Here is an 18,797-nt window from a genome sequence, read left to right on the forward strand (position 1 = left end):
AAGGAAAGTCAGAGGAGACCCAATAATTCCAGTTTCTGCATTTCAGATGATTGGATCGTTTAAGTTTGGCAAATAAAGGAAATTTGAGAGCAGCAATAAAGGACTTTTAAAGTTTAGAGGCTTCATTTTTAGAGCTGGTGTCTAGCAAAAAGGAAAAACGAGGTTCCGAGTGTTGTCTGCAGGCCACTCAGTAGTTTGTTCAGAAAGGAAAATATAGGGGTCGGAACTCAGGTCAGGTTGGAGAGCCGGTGGACACACGATGGGCCAATTGGCCGCCTCTGGCGCCATAACAATTCTGTGATTCTGTGAAGTTGGCATTTCAACCTTCTGAGCCATCTTTGACGCAAGGTGGGAAGGATATTGAGTGTTACAAAAGCTCAGGCGACCTGGGAAGGAGAATCAAAACGGCCGTTTATTTTCAGCCAAAGAAAAAGGCTGCAACGCAGCAGACAGCACATCAGGCCAGCTGTTAATGATTGATTCTCTAAACCCCAGCTGATGGGCCTCTGCCCATTAATGAGGAAGCTCGTATTCCACGAGTTCCTTGGGCAAATCAATTGGATCGTCCCCATGGGTTCCTTCAGCGTTTTTCCAAGTGGAAAAAATACTCCATCCCAAAAGGAACAAACTTGTTTAAGACGCTTGTTACTTTCCGAGGCTAAGATACAATCAGTGGTTTAAGTAAATCTATTCCTGTCAGAATGAACCTAGTTCCTATTTTGGCACCAGACTAACAAATGCATATTCTGATGCTGTGCATTTTGGAACAATCAATCCTCTTCATGTAATAGGGTACAGTTAATTGTATTATATATCAACCTTTCTATTGATTTTTTTGAATGAACTGTGTGTTGTACAAAGGCGTAGAATATATGTTACACCATAATTGTTTTAACTATATTATCATAAGTCTTAAGTGATGTGCTGATTAGAACTGCAATTTTTGTATTTATATAGTGATATCTATTGCAGATAATGAATGTGGGCCAGCAGACAATCTACAAGCAAGTCTAATTCTTGCTGTGGTGGTGTCATTCATTTCACCTTTGATCATGTTTACAGTTTACATTCTATGTAAGTAATGTTGATGTGGTAGCAAGTTGTATCAGAACTGTTGTAATGGATGCAAAGAGCTTTGACTGACTGGATATTTTGACTTCTCTCACTCTCCGCCGCAACAGGAGTGTAAATTATATAGTTCATATCATCCTGTGCAGCTCCGCCATCTCCTGCCGCGGGCTTTATTCTCTTTTATACACAGCCCATAAGTCTTGGGCCTACACCGCACCTTAATCTCAGGACCTCCTCACCCATGTCCACCCCAGAGAGAACTACACCATCACCCCCGGGGTTCAGCCAGCCCCAGATTCTGAGCAGTCTGGAAGGGAAAGAGAGAGATAAGGGGGGGAGAGAGGTGAAGGAGAGGGAAGGGGGAGGGGGTTGGAATAGCATGTTGGCGTGGATGAAAATTGCTCCAGGAGGTGTGGCAGGGGAAGGAAACATCCTATCCGGAGTGGGGGGTTGTGGGGGTCAACAATGTGCTGGGTTATGAAGAACACAAAACTAGCATGACATAACATCTATGCTAAAACAGAGTCTGCCTTTTCTAAAGTTAGCTCAGTGTCAGGCTGTTTGAAGCTATAGAAATTCTGCATATAAATATATAGAAGTCCGTCCCCCGTGTACCATCATCAAATGGGAGTTTCTATTAATCTAACTGATCTGAGCCTGTGATGGTTGCAGAAGGTGCAGAGGAGAGTTACTAGAATGGTTCCTGGCATGGGGAATCCATGATAATATTATGTTGGAAAGACTGCGGTTCTGCTTTGAGGAACGAGATGGAGGGAAGATTTGATAGTTGTGCAAGATTATGACATGTTTCCTAAAGTGCGTTTTGTAAGAGCAATGAAGGGTCCACACCGAGTAGGTCCAAACAAAAACTTACTTTGGGCTGGATTTTTCGGCCGCGCCAGTTGCAAAATTGCCACGGACGGGACGGGACGGGACGGGGACCATGTGAATGTCTGTAGACCTCGGGCGAGAATTTCCGGTCTCCGGGTGGGCGGTGCTGAAAAGTCCCACCCTTTATTTTACAACAGCTATTAAAGACAGCTCCAGTAGTTCCCCACTGGGTCTCCTCCAGTTGGTGCCTTCCTGGCCGACTATTTATACAAAGCCAAGTATTGTTCAGGATCCCCCGCCCCCTTATCGGGGGAGCTCATATTCTGCAAGATCCACGGGGTACTTAATCAACCCAACCCCATAATACCCTTGTGGGTTATAACAGTGTGGATGCAGTATGGGGGTTTATCCATAGCTTCATCTAGGTTCAGTGCCTCCCTATAGGAAACCCATGGTGATGCCATATGCCTTGCTAGTCACCTGCTCAATATATCCTGCCACATTCAAAGATCATTGCATGTAAGGTCCCTCTGCTCCTGCACACTCCTTCGAATTGTGCCATTAAATCAGCATTTCCCCCACCTTTCCCTTCTGCCAAAATAGTTTAAATGTTTACACTGTATTCCAAGATATAAGTCACTAAAATATAACAAAGAAACAGTGCACCTAGCACTGGGGAACCCCACTGTCTACCACCCTCCAGTCAGAGAACAACTAGCTGCCAAGACTTTGTGTGTTCTGTCCAAAAGCCAATATTTAAAATCCAATTGCACATTGGATTGGATTTGTTTATTGTCACGTGTACCGAGGTACAGTGAAAAGTATTTTTCTGCGAGCAGCTCAACACATCATTAAGTACATGAGAAGAAAAGGGAATAAAAGAAAATACATAATAGGGCACCACAACATATACAATGTAACTACAAAAGCACTGGCATCGGATGAAGCATACAGGGTGTAGTGTTAATGAAATCAGCCCATAAGAGGGTCATTTAGGAGTCTGGTGACAGTGGGGAAGAAGCTGTTTTTGAGTCTGTTCGTGCGTGTTCTCAGACTTCTGTATCTCCTGCCCGATGGAAGAAGTTGGAAGAGTGAGTAAGCCGGGTGGGAGGGATCTTTGATTATTCACTGGATCATGCACTGATCCTGCTATTCTTTTTTTTAAAAAATATTTTTATTGAAAGTTTTTGGCCAACCATCACTGGTGTATCCTTTACACAGTAATATAACAATATAAATAACAATGACCAGTTTTATAAACAAGAAATAAATAATATATAAACAAAAACAAAACAAAAACTAAATGGCAACTGCCTTGTCCCAGATAAATATTCTCAAAATATGTTTTAACAGTCCAATATACAATTATCTATAACAACAACCTATACATATTATACTTATATATTAACATCCCTGAGAATCCCTCTGGTTCCTCCCCCCCCCCCCCCCCCCCGCCCCCCCCCCCCCCCCCCCCCCCGCCCCCCGGGCTGCTGCTGCTGTCTTCTTCTTTTCCATTCCCTCTATCTTTCTGTGAGGTATTCGACGAACGGTTGCCACCGCCTGGTGAACCCTTGAGCCGATCCCCTTAGGACGAACTTAATCCGTTCCAACTTTATGAACCCTGCCATATCGTTTATCCAGGTCTCCACCCCTTGGGGTTTGGCTTCCTTCCACATTAACAATATCCTGCGCCGGGCTACAAGGGACGCAAAGGCCAACACGTCAGCCTCTCTAGCCTCCTGCACTCCCGGCTCTTCTGCAACCCCAAATATAGCCAACCCCCAGCTTGGTTCGACCCGGACCCCCACCACTTTCGAAAGCACCTTTGCCACCCCCACCCAGAACCCCTGTAGTGCCGAGCATGACCAGAACATGTGGGTGTGATTCGCTGGGCCTCTCGAGCATCTCGCACATCTATCCTCTACCCCCAAAAATGTACTAAGCCGTGCTCCAGTCATATGCGCCCTGTGTAGCACCTTAAATTGTATCAGGCTTAGCCTGGCATACGAGGACGATGAGTTTACCCTACTTAGGGCATCAGCCCACAGCCCCTCCTCAATCTCCTCCCCCAGCTCTTCTTCCCATTTCCCTTTCAGCTCGTCTACCATAATCTCCCCCTCGGCTTTCATCTCCCTATGTATGTCTGACACCTTACTGTCCCCCACCCATGTCTTTGAGATCACTCTGTCCTGCACCTCCTGCGTCGGGAGCTGCGGGAATTCCCTCACCTGTTGCCTCGCAAAAGCCCCCAGTTGCATATACCGGAATGCATTCCCTTGGGGCAACCCTTATTTTTCGGTCAGCGCTCCCAGACTTGCAAATGTCCCATCTACAAACAGATCTCTCAATTGTGTTACTCCTGCTCTTTGCCATGTTCCAAATCCCCCATCCATTCTCCCCGGAGCAAACCTATGATTATTTCTTATCGGGGACCACACCGAGGCTCCCGTCTTTCCCCCATGCCGTCTCCATTGCCGCAAAATTTTCAGAGTAGCCACCACCACCGGGCTTGTGGTGTATTTCTTCGGTGAGAACGGCAACAGCGCCGTCACCATGGCTTGTAGGCAAGTCCCCCTACAGGACGCCTTCTCCAATCTCTTCCACGCCGCTCCCTACTCTTCTCCCATCCACTTACATACCATTGAGATGTTGGCGGCCCAGTAGTACTCACTCAGGTTCGGTAGCGCCAGCCCCCCCCTATCCCTACTACGCTGCAAAAATCCCTTCCTCACTCTCGGGGTCTTCCCGGCCCACACAAAACTCATGATACTCTTCTCAATCCTTTTGAAAAAAGCCTTCGTGATCCCCACCGGGAGGCACTGAAACACAAAGAGGAATCTCGGGAGGACCACCATTTTAACCGCTTGTACCCTCCCTGCCAGTGACAGTGATACCATGTCCCATCTCTTGAAGTCCTCCTCCATCTGTTCCACCAACCGCGTTAAGTTTAACCTATGCAATGTACCCCAATTCTTGGCTATCTGGATCCCCAAGTAGCGAAAGTCCCTTGTTACCTTCCTCAGCGGTAAGTCCTCTATTTCTCTGCTCTGCTCCCCTGGATGCACCACAAACAGCTCACTTTTCCCCATGTTCAGCTTATATCCTGAAAATTCTCCAAACTCCCCAAGTATCCGCATTATCTCTGGCATCCCCTCCGCCGGGTCTGCCACATACACCAATAAATAGTCCGCGTAAAGAGATACCCGGTGTTCCTCTCCTCCCCTGAGTACTCCCCTCCACTTCCTGGAACCCCTCAATGCTATTGCCAGGGGCTCAATCGCCAGTGCAAACAATAATGGGGACAGAGGACATCCCTGCCTCGTCCCTCTATGGAGCCGAAAATACGCAGACCCCCGTCCATTCGTGACCACGCTCGCCATCGGGGCCCTATATAGCAGCTGTACCCATCTAATATACTCATCTCCAAAGCCAAATCTCCTCAACACCTCCCACAAATAATCCCACTCCACTCTATCAAATGCTTTCTCGGCATCCATCACCACCACTATCTCCGCTTCCCCCTCTGGTGGGGGCATCATCATTACCCCTAGCAGCCTCCGTATATTCGTATTCAGCTGTCTCCCCTTCACAAACCCAGTTTGGTCCTCATGGACTACCCCCGGGACACAATCCTCTATCCTCATTGCCATTACCTTGGCCAGAATTTTAGCGTCTACATTTAGGAGGGAAATAGGTCTATAGAACCCGCATTGCAGCGGGTCTTTTTCCTTCTTTAGGAGAAGCGATATCGTTGCCTCTGACATAGTCGGGGGCAGCTGTCCCCTTTCCTTCGCCTCATTAAAGGTTCTCATCAGTATCGTGGCAAGCAAGTCCACATATTTCCTATAAAATTCGACTGGAAATCCATCCGGTCCCGGAGCCTTCCCCGCCTGCATACTCCTAATTACTTTCACAACTTCCTCTATCTCGATCTGTGCTCCCAGTCTCGCCCTCTCCTGCTCCTCCACCTTAGGAAATTCCAGCCGGTCCAGGAAGAACATCATTCTCTCCTTCCCATCCGGGGGCTGAGCTTCATATAATCTTTTATAGAATGCCTTGAACACTCCATTCACTCTCTCCGCTCCCCGCTCTATCTCTCCTTCCTCATCCCTCACTCCCCCTATTTCCCTCGCTGCTCCCCTTTTCCTCAATTGATGGGCCAGCAACCTGCTCGCCTTCTCCCCATACTCATACTGTACACCCTGTGCCTTCCTCCATTGTGCTTCTGCAGTACCCGTTGTCAGCAAGTCAAATTCTACGTGTAACCTTTGCCTTTCCCTGTACAGTCCCTCCTCCGGTGCCTCCGCATATTGCCTGTCCACCCTCAGAAGTTCTTGCAGCAACCGCTCCCGTTCCCTACTCTCCTGCTTTCCTTTATGTGCCCTTATTGATATCAGCTCCCCTCTAACCACTGCCTTCAGCGCCTCCCAGACCGCTCCCACCTGGACCTCCCCATCATCATTGAGTCCCAAGTACTTTTCAATGCACCCCCTCTCCCTTAGACACACCCCTTAGTTCCATGTCCATTCTCCAGGGTGGACGCCCTTCTGTTTCCTCCCCTATCTCCAAGTCTACCAATGTGGAGCGTGATCCGAAATGGCTATAGCCGTATACTCCATCCCCCTTACCTTCGGGATCAACGCCCTTCCCAAGACAAAAAAGTCTATTCGCGAATAAACTTTGTGGACATAGGAGAAAAACGAAAACTCCTTACTCCTAGGTCTACTAAATCTCCACGGGTCTACTCCTCCCATCTGCTCCATAAAATCTTTAAGCACCTTGGCTGCAGCCGGCCTCCTTCCAGTCCTGGATCTCGACCTGTCCAGCCCTGGCTCCAGCACCGTATTAAAATCTCCCCCCATTACCAACTTTCCCACCTCTAGGTCCGGGATGCGTCCTCGCATGCGCCTCATAAAATTGGCATCATCCCAGTTCGGGGCATATACGTTTACCAAGACCACCGCTTCCCCCTGTAATTTGCCACTCACCATCACGTATCTGCCCCCGCTATCCGCCACTATGGTCTTTGCCTCAAACATAACCCGCTTCCCCACTAGTATAGCCACCCCCCTGTTTTTCGCATCTAGCCCCGAATGAAACACCTGCCCCACCCATCCTTTGCGTAGTCTAACCTGGTCTATAAGTTTCAAGTGCGTCTCTTGTAACATAACCACGTCTGCCTTAAGTTTCTTAAGGTGTGCGAGTACTCGTGCCCTCTTTATCGGCCCGTTCAGCCCTCTCACATGCCACGTGATCAACCGGGTTGGGGGGCTTTTTACCCCCCCCCCTTGTCGATTAGCCATCCCCTTTTTCCAGCTCCTCACCCGGTTCCCACGCAGCTGTGTCCCCCCCAGGCGGTGCTCCCCCCTCTCCCCAGCAGCAGCAACCCAGTAACCCCCCCCCCCCCCCGCTAGATCCCCCACTAGCGTAGTTACACCCCCCATGTTGCTCCCAGAAGTCAGCAAACTCTGGCCGACCTCGGCTTCCCCCCGTGACCTCGCCTCGCACCGTGCGACGCCCCCTCCTTCCTGCTTCCCTATTCCCGCCATGATTATCATAGCGCGGGAACAAAGCCCGCGCTTCCCTTTTGGCCCCGCCCCCCATGGCCAACGCCCCATCTCCTCCACCTCCCTTCCTCCCTCCACCACCACCTGTGGAAGAGAGAAAAGTTACCGCATCGCAGGATTAATAACATAAAACTCAACTTTCCCCCACTTTTTCCCCCCTCTTCGCCCCCCATACTCGCCCCACCACTTTGTTTCAAACGTTCTTTTTTAATAACCCGCTTATTCCAGTTTTTCTTCCACAATAAACGTCCACGCTTCATCCGCCGTCTCAAAGTAGTGGTGCTTCCCTTGATATGTGACCCACAGTCTTGCCGGTTGCAGCATTCCAAATGTTATCTTCTTTTTGTGAAGCACCGCCTTGGCCCGATTAAAGCTCGCCCTCCTTCTCGCCACCTCCGCACTCCAGTCTTGATATACGCGGATCACCGCGTTCTCCCATTTACTGCTCCGAGTTTTCTTTGCCCATCTAAGGACCATCTCTTTGTCCTTAAAACGGAGGAATCTCACCACTATGGCTCTAGGAATTTCTCCTGCTCTCGGCCATCACTCGATATGCTCCCTCCACCTCCAGTGGACCCGCCGGGGCCTCCGCTCCCATTAACGAGTGCAGCATCGTGCTCACATATGCCCCAACGTCTGCTCCTTCTGCACCTTCAGGAAGACCAAGAATCCTTAAATTATTCCTCCTCGCGTTATTCTCCAGCACCTCCAGTCTTTCCACACATCGTTTATGGTGTGCCTCGTGCATCTCCGTCTTCACCACCAGGCCCTGTATATCGTCCTCGTTCTCGGCAGCCTTTGCCTTCACGACCCGAAGCTCCCGCTCCTGGGTCTTTTGCTCATCCTTTAGCCCTTCGATCGCCTGTAATATCGGGGCCAACAGCTCCTTCTTCATTTCCTTTTTAAGTTCTTCCACGCAACATTTCAAAAACTCTTGTTGTTCAGGGCCCCATGTTAAACTGCCACCTTCTGTTGCCATCTTGGTTCTTGCTTGCCTTCCTTGCCGCTGCTCCAAAGGATCCACTGCAATCTGGCCACTTCCCTCTCCTTTTTCCATCCGTTTCCAGGGGGGATTCCCTTCTGGATTACCGCATAGTGCTTCTAGCCGTTAAAATTGCCGTTGGGGCTCTTATTAAGAGCCCAAAAGTCCGTTCCACCGGGAGCTGCCGAAACGTGCGACTTAGCTGGTCATCGCCGCACCCGGAAGCCCTGATCCTGCTATTCAATGAGTGTCAACATTGTTAAGCAAACTTTTATGTGATACCTTGTCAAACTCATTCTTAAAATCAATGCAGACAATATCCACCACATTTATTTCATCAAACCTTCTCTGTGGTAGCACAATGGTTAACACTGTTGCTTCACAGCGGCAGGGACCCAAGTTCGATTCCCGGCTTGGGTCACTGTCTGTGAGGAGTCTGCACGTTCTCCCCGTCTCTGCACGGGTTTCCTCCGGGTGCTCCAGTTTCCTCCCACAAGTCCCGATAGACATGGGGCGGGATTCTTCGGAAACCGGCAGGCGGGCAACTCCGGCGGGAAGGAGTGGCGTGAACCACTCCGGCATCGGGCCGCCCCATAGGTGCGGAATCCCCCACACCTTCAGGGGCTAGGCCGGCGCTGGAGTGGTTTGCGCCGTGCCGACCGGCGCAGAAGGGGCTTGGCGCCACGCCAACCGGCGGGGGGGTGGGGGGGTCGGATAATCCCGTCTGTGCTTGTTAGGTACATTGACATTCTGAATTCTCCCACTGTGTACCTGAACAGGTGCCAGAGTGTGGCGACTGGGGGATTTTCACAGTAACTTCATTGGCGTGTTAATGTAAGCGTACTTGTGACACTAATAAAGATTATTATAAAATATTCAGTCAGATTAGTCAAGCATGATTGACCTTTTAGAAATCATTGCTGATTCTCCTAATTAACTCAACTTCTTCAAGTGCCTGTTGATTTTTTTTCTCCTGATTTATAGATTCCGAAATCTTACTCACCACTGATATTAGACTAACTGGCCTGTAGTTTTTTTATTATAAATTTAGTGTACTCAATTCATTTTTTCCAATTAAGGGGCAATTTAGTGTGGCCAATCCACCTACTCTACCTGTACCAGCCTCCCCGAACAGGCGCTGGGATGTGGCGACTAGGGGCTTTTCACAGTAACTTCATTTGAAGCCTACTTGTGACAATAAGCGATTTTCATTTCATTTCATTTCTTTGGGGGTGAAAGCCACGCAAACACAGGCAGAATGTGCAAACTCCACACGGACAGTGACCCAGAGCCGGGATCGAACCCGGGACCTCAGCACCGTGAGGCAGCAATGCTAACCACTGCGCCACCGTGCTGACCTGGCCTGTCGTTTTTAGGACTATTCTGATACACTTCTTGTCACTCTTGAATCCTCTGACATTTATCTCTTATTTGGGAAAGATAAAAAAATCAAGAGAAGTTCTTCCACTACCAGGTATCCCCACTTCCTTCAGGAAGCTGTGATGCAAATCACCCAGATTAGGTGACTTACCTACCTGAAGCATAGCCAGCCTTTCCAGTACCTCGTCTTTCAATTTTCACACACTCTATTACCATAAAGGATATATGGGCTGGTGTGTAATACTCTCTTCATTGAAACCCTCTGCTCTATTCATTTTGTCATTGTTACAACTCATTGTATCTGTATGTTCACCACAAACAGGTAGAAAACACAGTAAAGGGAGAACGAGAGCTCGACCTCCAAGCCCCAATGTAAAAGGTTCTCATCAGCCTGAATGTATTGTGAGTATTGGTTTCAAATACAGGTGGCAAGTTCGAAATACAGCTGGTGCTCTGAAACGTTAGTAAATGGACATGCCTGTAGCTTTCGCATAGTATTATAGTCAGACATGAAATTACTCTTTCATTTTGCTGTTCAAGTGTAATTTTTATGGAAATATGAATGTGTGCCAGTGTTGAGCAAAATGCGTGCTTACAGTATTGGCTGCAAACAGAAGTAGGGGGTGGCATGGTGGCACAGTGGTTAGCACTGCTGCCTCACAGGGACCCGGGTTCAATTCCAGCCTTGGGTGACTGCGTGGAGTTTGCACATTCTCCCCGTGTCTGCGTGGGTTTCCTCCGGGTGCTCCAGTTTCTTCCCACATTCCAAAGATGTGCAGGTTAGGTGATTGGCCGTGCTAAATTGCTTCTTCCTGTCTAAAGATGTGCAGGTTCGGTGGGGTGACGGGGATAGGGCGGGGGAGTGGGCCGAGGTAGGATGGTAAAACATGTTTATGTCTAAAAGGGAGCTAGAAATCGATCAAAAACATCTTTTAAAGAGACAAATCAAATGGATATTGTCGAGAGTGATTAACAGGGCAGCACGGTGGCGCAAGTGGTTAGCACGGATGCCTCACGGCGCCGAGGTCCCAAGTTCAATCCCGGCTCTGGGTCACTGTCCGTTTGGAGTTTGCACATTCTCCCCGTGTCTGCGTGGGTTTCGCCCCCACAACCCAAAAGATGTGCAGGGCAGGTGGATCGGCCACGCTCAAATTGCTCCTTAATTGGAAAAAATGAATTGGGTACTCTAAATTTATTTTTTAAAAAGAGTGATTCACAGCCGTTTTTGGCAATTTCTACTTGAGTTGAGCTTTACTTTGCAAAAGCAAAATACTGCAGTGCTGGAAGCCTGAAATAAAAATAGGAAATGTTAGGAATATTCAGCAGGTCAGGAAGGAGTGAAACAATAACGGGTCCGATTCCAACAAGGAATTTCAAAGTGCCATTTGGGGCGAATGTGGCGTGTTTCCCACCAGCTTTTTGGGTGAGGTCCACACCGCTGTTCAACCATGGGTCTTGGGGAGCTTCTCCCTGGTCAAGCCCACACTTAGAAATGTTTTCAACACTGGGGAGCTGAACTCGCTGTCCAAACTGGCTCCTCAGAAAGGGTGCTCTGATCTTTAACTGAGCTTGAGGGGGGGGGGGGGTGTGACATTGCCCACACCCCTCACTCATGGGCAATGTCACTCCCCCCCCCCAACACACATATGGGCATACCCACCCCCCCCCCCCCCCCCCCCCCAACACCCATCAGTGAGGACACCCGCTCTGTGGTCACTGGGGGCCCCCCTCCCTTTTCAGGCCTCCCCACCTCTCCTTTTTGCCCGCCCCCCCTCTTTCGGGACCCCCACCCTTCAGGCCCCCCCCTTTGCCTCTCTCCCACCCTTCATACACCCCTCATTCTTCCTTTCATGGGCATGACCCTCCTCAGTCCCAGACCCTGGCACATGGGCATCCTGGCACTGACACCTAGACACCATGGCAGTGCCCCAGCCAGCCTGGAAGTGTCACTTGGGCATCTTGGCAGTGCCAAGGTGCCAGAGAGAGAGAGACAAGGGGCCACCCTTCCCTGTCCCGAACCACCCAGGGGTCTCAAAAGGCTTGCAAGACCCTCCAGGTGCTGTTAGGTCTCCACGTTTGTGTGGACCAGAACTAAACATCACCTGGTCCAGGCCTCACTGGTGAGGCCGTTGGTTCCTGGGCCCCAGGAGAATATGATACAAACATATCTAAATGCGCTGTACTGCTCAGTTGAATATGCTGATCTGGCTCACACCCAGCCAGGGCGAGATTCAGATCACGATGTCTGGCGAGGTTCGGATGAGCTTTATTGGAACAGTGCCGCAAGTAAAGGACAGAGAGATCAGAATGGGAGCAAGGTGGATAACGGAAATGTCAAACAACAGGAAATTCTGGGTCACCCTTGTCAACTGAACAGAGGAGTTTCACAAACTGCTCACCATGTCTATGTTTGGTCTCCAAAGGGGATCACATTGCGAGCAGCAAACATAACAGGACTAAATTAAAATATAAGTAAGTTACTGTTTCTTGTGAAAGGGATATTTGGGGCCTGGGTGATGAGAAGGCAGGAGGTAAAAGGCCAGATGTTACACATCCTGCGCTTGCATGAAAAGTGCTACAGGGAAAGGAGTGAATATTGAAGGTAACTGAGGAGTGGACCCATGGTGTCTTGGAGGGAACAGTTCCTTCAGAATGCTGAAGAGGGAGGGCAAAGGGAGGTCTGTTTAGTGGTGCATCATGGTCGCAGGTCACAGAAATGGAGGAGGCTGGTGGGGTTGAATCTGAGGGTAAGGAGGGAGGAGGGGAAGGAGACAATCCTGGGAGCGAGGAGAAAGGGCGAGAGCAGAAGTGCACAAAATAGATCAGACACATGAAGGGCCCTGTCAATCATGCTTAAAGGGAGTCCTTGGTTAAGAACAAGGAAGACATATCAGAAACCCTGGTTTGGAAGCTTGCATTAGATCTCAACAGAAGTGACAGGAGAATGGAATAGAATCCTTACAGGAAGCTGAGTGTGAGTATGAGTAGTCAAAGTAGCTGGGGGAATCCATGGGTTTGTCGTGAATTAGTTAATAGTCTACCTCCACAAATCGATGCAGAGACGTCCAGGAAAGAAAGGGTTGGATTACTGATAGGCAACGTGAAGGTGAGAGAAAGGTATCAATTGTGGGGGGGAAGGAGAGAAAGCCAATGAACTCGTCCAGTTCAGAATGAGAGCAGCAAGGGACATTGGTACATTAATCAATGTACCAGAGGGGGCGGCACGTTGCACAATGGTTAGCCCTGCTGCCTTCAGCGCTGAGGGCCCGGGTTCGAATCCCGGCCCTGGGCCACTGTCCGTGTGGGGTTTGCACATTCTCCCCGTGTCTGTGTGGGTTTCACCCCCACAACCCAAAGATGTGCAGGTTAGGTGGATTGGCCGCGCTAAATTGCCCCTTAATTGGAAAAAGAAAATAATTGGGTACTCTAAATGTTTTTAAAAATCAATGTACCAGAGAAAGAGGTGAGGAAGGGGGCCTGGGAAGGGCTGCAACGAGGAATGTTCCACAGTTGTAGAGATCTACCATGCGGATCTAGTGGCACTTGCGAACACTAAAACGCAGTAGAAATTTGAGTTATCACTTCTCGGATGCAAATAAGAATCGTTTTATTTGTCTCTATCGATTACAATTGAGAATCATTTAAATCTTATTCTCTAATAAGTCTGGCTAGCAAAAGGACTCAAAGAGAAGCAAGTTTGTAGACAATTCAACTTTCAATTCAATTAAAATAATACAGAAATGATTTTCTTGCTTACGGCAAAACAGCTTGCAATAACTTCAAGAGTCAGAGTTGGAAAGTGAAAGTATGAAAGATAGAGAGACGAGTAAGTTAGATCAAAGTATAGGTGATTCATGAATGAAATATGGCTGTACGAACTAGCACGGTTATACTAAATCATATCTGTCTTTAGCCATCCATCTACACCCCTATGTAATCCTAATTGGTTTGGGTTAGAATCAAATGAGTTTGATTTGATGGTTGGCTGTCTGTCTTTAATGTACAACATTAACCTTAAATATTTCATAAATTAATTCTTATATGTGCTATGGAATGCGATTCTGTGCCGTTATCGCAAGCTGCTTGAACTGGATTCTTGCTGAGGACAATAGCGCCTTTAGGTTACTGTGCCGTTGCCATGGAGCCTGCCCAGTCCTTGGTCACTGTCTTGGAAAATGTATTCATTAGTTCAGTCAAAGTGTTTGTTATAATCTCTACTGCTTTTGCGCGTATCAGGTTCTTGTTGTGTTTCTGTTGAATTATGTGTTTTTATGTTGAACTGTCTTGCTAGAATAATGGAGCTTAGTAAAGTGAATTATGCTGTGTCATGCTGAATATGTGTTTTGAAATGACCTGAGGCTATGAGTGAGTTTTAAAATGGTATTTAATAGACTAGGGGCTTAATGCTAAAGAGCTATCTTATACCTATCACTTTTACCTATTTTACCTATCAGGGGCAAAATTCTCCATAATCGGTGCGATGTCCACCGACCGGCGCCAAAAACGGCGCAAATCAGTCCGGCATTGCGCCGCCCCAAAGGTGCGGAATCGTCCGCATCTTGACCGGCCGAGCCCTAACCTTGAGGGGCTAGGCCCGCGCCGGACTGATTTCCGCCGCGCCAGCTGGCGGGAAAGGCCTTTGGTGCCCCGCCAGCTGGCGCGGAAATGACATCGTCGGGCGGCGCACGCGCGGGAGCGTCAGCGGCCGCTCACGGCATCCCCGTGCATGCACAGTGGAGGGAGTCTCTTCCGCCTCCGCCATGGTGGAGACCGGGGCGAAGGGGGAAGGAAAAGAGTGCCCCCACGGCACAGGCCCACCCGCAGATCGGTGGGCCCTGATCGCGGGCCAGGCCACCGTGGGGGCATCCCCCGGGGCCAGATCGCGCCCCCCCCCCCAGGACCCCGGAGCCCGCCCGCGCCGCCTTGTCCCGCCGGTAAGAGAGGTGGTTTAATCCCTGCCGGCAGGACAGACATTCTAGCAGCGGGACTTCGGTCCATCCGGGCCGGAGAATCGCTGGGGGGGGCCCGCCAACCGGCGCAGTGCGATTCCCGCCCCCACCGAATCTCCAGTGCCGGAGAATTCGGCAACCGGCGGGGGCGGGATTCACGCCAGCCCCCGGCGATTCTCCGACCCGGCGGGGGGTCGTAGAATCTCGCCCCAGGTGTATTAGAAAATAGCTGGCTTCTACACCCACAATGGGCAGACACAGTTAAGACCCATGCAGGTATCCATAGTAACACTTATTTGGAGGGAGTGAGTGGAGTTGAAGGAGAAGTAACCAATGTGAGAATAAACTGAACCAGGTGGAAGAGGGTGATGGTGGGTGGAGACTGGTATGGTCCATTCATAGGAAAAAGTAGACCTTTCAGGCCACCGTGATGGGCAGTGGAGGATTAGCAGGATTGGACGTCAACAGTGAAATAGGGTATCAGGATTGGACGTCAAAAGGAGACAGTAAGAATCGGGATTTTTTAAAAATTCATTCATGGGATGAATAAATGTGCCAGCGTTTATTGCCCATCTCTAATTGCCCTTGAGGGGCAATTAGAAGTCAACCAGGCGCTGGGCGGGAAAGGTCAGCGTGGTGGAGATAGGGATGGGGCCCGGGGTCGAGGGGAGGCAGCGGCGTGGGGCTAGGGGACCGGGGACAGCGTAGCTGGGGGCCCGTGGGAGGCGGCGCCCATTGCTGTGGGTCTGGAGTCATATGTAGGCCAGACCAGGTAAGGATGGCAGATTTCCTTCCTAAAGGACATTAGTGAACCAGATGCGTTTTTACAACAATTGACAATGGTTTCATGGTCGTCACCAGATATTTATTTAATTCAAATTTCGCCATCTGCAGTAGTGGGATTTGAACCTGGGACTCCAGAGCAGTACTCTGGGTCTCTGGATTACTAGTCCAATGACAAATCCACCATACCACCGTCTCCACAGTAATGCAAATTATTGAAGTGAAATAGGGGGCGGGATTCTCCGACCCCCCCGCCGGGTCGGAGAATTGGCGGGGGCTGGCGTGAATCCCGCCCCCGCCGTGTCCCGAATTCTCCGCCACCAGAGATTCGGCGGGGGCGGGAGTTGCGCCGGTCGGCGGGCCTACCCCTGGCGATTCTCCGGCCCGCGATGGGCCGAAGTCCCGCCGCTGTCAACCCTCTCCTGCTGGCGTGGATTAAACCACCTACCTTCCCAGCGGGAGCAGATGGCGCGGGCGGGCTCCGGGGTCCTGGGGGTGCGGGGCGCGGGGCAATCTGGCCCCGGGGGGTGCCCCCATGGTGGCCTGGCCCGCGATCGGGGCCCACCGATCCGCGGGCGGGCCTGTGCCGTGGGGGCACTCTTTTTCTTCCGCCTTCGCCATGGTCTTCACCATGGTGGAGGTGGATGAGACCCCCTCTCCTGCGCATGCGCGGTGATGACGTCAGCAGCCGCTGACGCTCCCGCGCATGCGTGGACTTGCGCAGGCCGGCGAAGTCCTTTCGGCCCTGCCTGGCGTGACGCCAAAGGCCTTCCACGCCAGCCGGTAGAGCGGAAACCACTCCCGCGCGGGCCTAGCCCCTCAAGGTGCGGGCTTGGCCCCTAAAAGGTGCGGAGACTTCCGCACCTTTGGGGCGGCCCGACACCGGAGTGGTTCCCGCCACTCCATCACGCAGGGAGCCCCCGCCCCGCTAGGTAGGGGAGAATCCCGCCCAGGCTATAAGACAAATCACTGATATAGGTTGAAAGAGACTGGATAAGGTGAGAAAAGATAGAATCCGGATAGGAAGAAATAAGTTGACCATGCTAGAAGCCTGCTGAAGCAATGGGTTTTCTGGGGTTGTCCTATTTACTGCCTCTGATGCTTTTTTTCTTTTGTTCCGTAGGAGCTGGTGGACCATCATTTAAATTCAGCAGCATTGGACGGAGAGCAGAGCTGCCATGAATCTGAGACCAATATTCCCAGTGAAGAACTGGTTTAAACTGAGGAAAACAGTTCTGTGCTGAATATCCTGAAATCAGGATTTCCCACACATTTCCAGCCACGGTCATGTGATATGAGTGCGGGAGCGGCTGCATTTTCATGATCTTCGGCTCTGTTCGTCTGTTAATCCTTTATTTTATCATTGTATACATTTCATATTTGTCTTTTCTAGGGATATATGCTTGGTAATATGTACATGGATGATCCTAATTGGGGTTTTGCGATGAGGAACTGAATGAAATTGTAAAAAATCTTCATTGCTGATTAGGGGGTTGTAGGGGCGAGATCCACGCAGACACGGGGAGAACGATCCACACAGACTGTGACCTGGGGCCGGGACCGAACCCGGGTCCTTGTGCCGCGAGACAGCAGCGGTAACCACCGCGCCACCGTGCTGCCCCTTCGTGGTGTCGGATCGCGTTCCGCATTGGATGGCCCTGCTGGTGTACAGGGGAGGGGGCCAGTGCCCGCAATGGAGGCTAGATGTGGGGCTTTTGCCGGACGAGGAGGCTTGTGAGCGGCTGAGGGAGGCCATTCGGGGGTTTGTGGAGCGAAACGACACAGGGGAGGTCTCGGCAGCCACGCTGCGGGAAGCATTGAAGGCAGCGGTGAGAGGGGAGTTCATCTCGATACGGGCACACAGGGAGAAGGTGAGGCAGGTGGAGATGAATAGGCTAGTGGAGGAGATCCTGCAGGTGGACAGGAGGTATTTGGATGCCCCGGAGACGGGGTTGTTGAAAGAGCGGCAGATGCTGCAGATGGAGTTTGGGTTGTTATCCACAGGGAAGGCTGTTGGGCAGCTGTGGAGGGCGAGGTGGGCGGTTTATGAATATGGGGAAAAGGCGAACAGGATGTTGCCGCATCAATTGAGGAAGCAGGAGGCAGCAAGGGAGATTGGGAAAGGGAAGGCGGGAGGGGGGGAGGGGGGGGGGGTTTGGACCCAGTGGGGGTGAATGGGGTTTCATATAATTTTTTTTTTACAGAGCAGAAGGAGGCCATTCAGCCCATCGAGTCTGCACCGGCTCTTGGAAAGAGCACCCTATCCAAGGTCAACACCGCCACCCTATCCCCATAACCCAGTAACCCCACCCAACACTAAGGGCAATTTTGGACACTAAGGGCAATTTATCATGGCCAATCCACCTAACCCGCGCATCTTTGGACTGTGGGAGGAAACCGGAGCACCCGGAGGAAACCCACGCACACACGGGGAGGATGTGCAGACTCCGCACAGACAGTGACCCAAGCCGGAATCGAACCTGGGACCCTGGAGCTGTGAAGCAATTGTGCTATCCACAAGGCTACCGTGCTGCCCACGGTGTTTAGGGATTTTTACAGCAGAGTGTATGAGTCGGAACCCCCCGGCCGGGGTGGAGGGGATGAGGTGGGTTTTGGAGGGGTTGGAGTTCCTGAGGGTAGAAGAGGATTGGTGGAGGGCTGGGTGCCCCATTGGGCTGGTAGAAGTGGTGGCGGGGCTGGCGGCGATGCAGTTGGGCAAGGCCCCTGGCCCAGATGGATACCCAGTGGAGTTCTATAAAAGGTTTTTGGGAGTCCTGGGGCCCTTGTTGGTGACGGCGTTTAATGAGGTGAGGGTGTGGGGAATGCTCCCCCCCCCGACGCTATCGCAGGCCTCGATCCCCTTGATTTTGAAGCGGGATAAGGATCCGGAGCAGTGTGGGTCTATAGGCTGATCTCTCTGTTGAATGTGGATGCCACGTTTTTCGAGAGTTGAGGACTGTGTGCCAAGGGTGATAGGGGAGGACCAGACGGGTTCGTGAAGGGGAGGCACCTGGCAGCTAATATCAGGAGGTTATTAAATATGATAATGATACGCGCAACAACAACGGAGTGAAAACCATCCGGGAGAAGCAAGTAACAACATCAACACCAGGTCCATTCGCGTATTGTCCTCTCTGTATTGGACATAACCAATGTAATTGTTTCTCCGGCACCCAAATGTACATGTAGCTCCCCAGGTCCCCTCTCCCACCACACACACACATGCCTATTTAT

The 18,797-nt window shown here is 50.8% G+C and overlaps 1 protein-coding gene across 3 annotated transcripts in view; it reads left to right on the forward strand.

Annotated features, from left to right (window-relative positions):
• LOC140390332 (uncharacterized) overlaps positions 1 to 17,686 on the forward strand; it is a 108,070-nt gene extending 90,384 nt beyond the window's left edge. For all 3 annotated transcript variants that reach the window (XM_072475402.1, XM_072475403.1, XM_072475404.1), the window contains 3 exons: positions 973 to 1,074; positions 10,154 to 10,233; positions 16,687 to 17,686. In XM_072475402.1, coding sequence (XP_072331503.1) covers positions 973 to 1,074; positions 10,154 to 10,233; positions 16,687 to 16,782 — 278 coding nt within the window. In that variant the 3' untranslated portion in view covers positions 16,783 to 17,686. The remainder of the gene's footprint in view (positions 1 to 972; positions 1,075 to 10,153; positions 10,234 to 16,686) is intronic.
• The last annotated feature ends 1,111 nt before the right edge of the window (positions 17,687 to 18,797 follow it).

The sequence above is a fragment of the Scyliorhinus torazame genome, chromosome 14, assembly GCF_047496885.1.
Source record: "Scyliorhinus torazame isolate Kashiwa2021f chromosome 14, sScyTor2.1, whole genome shotgun sequence".
NCBI classification, from domain to species: Eukaryota; Metazoa; Chordata; class Chondrichthyes; order Carcharhiniformes; family Scyliorhinidae; genus Scyliorhinus; species Scyliorhinus torazame.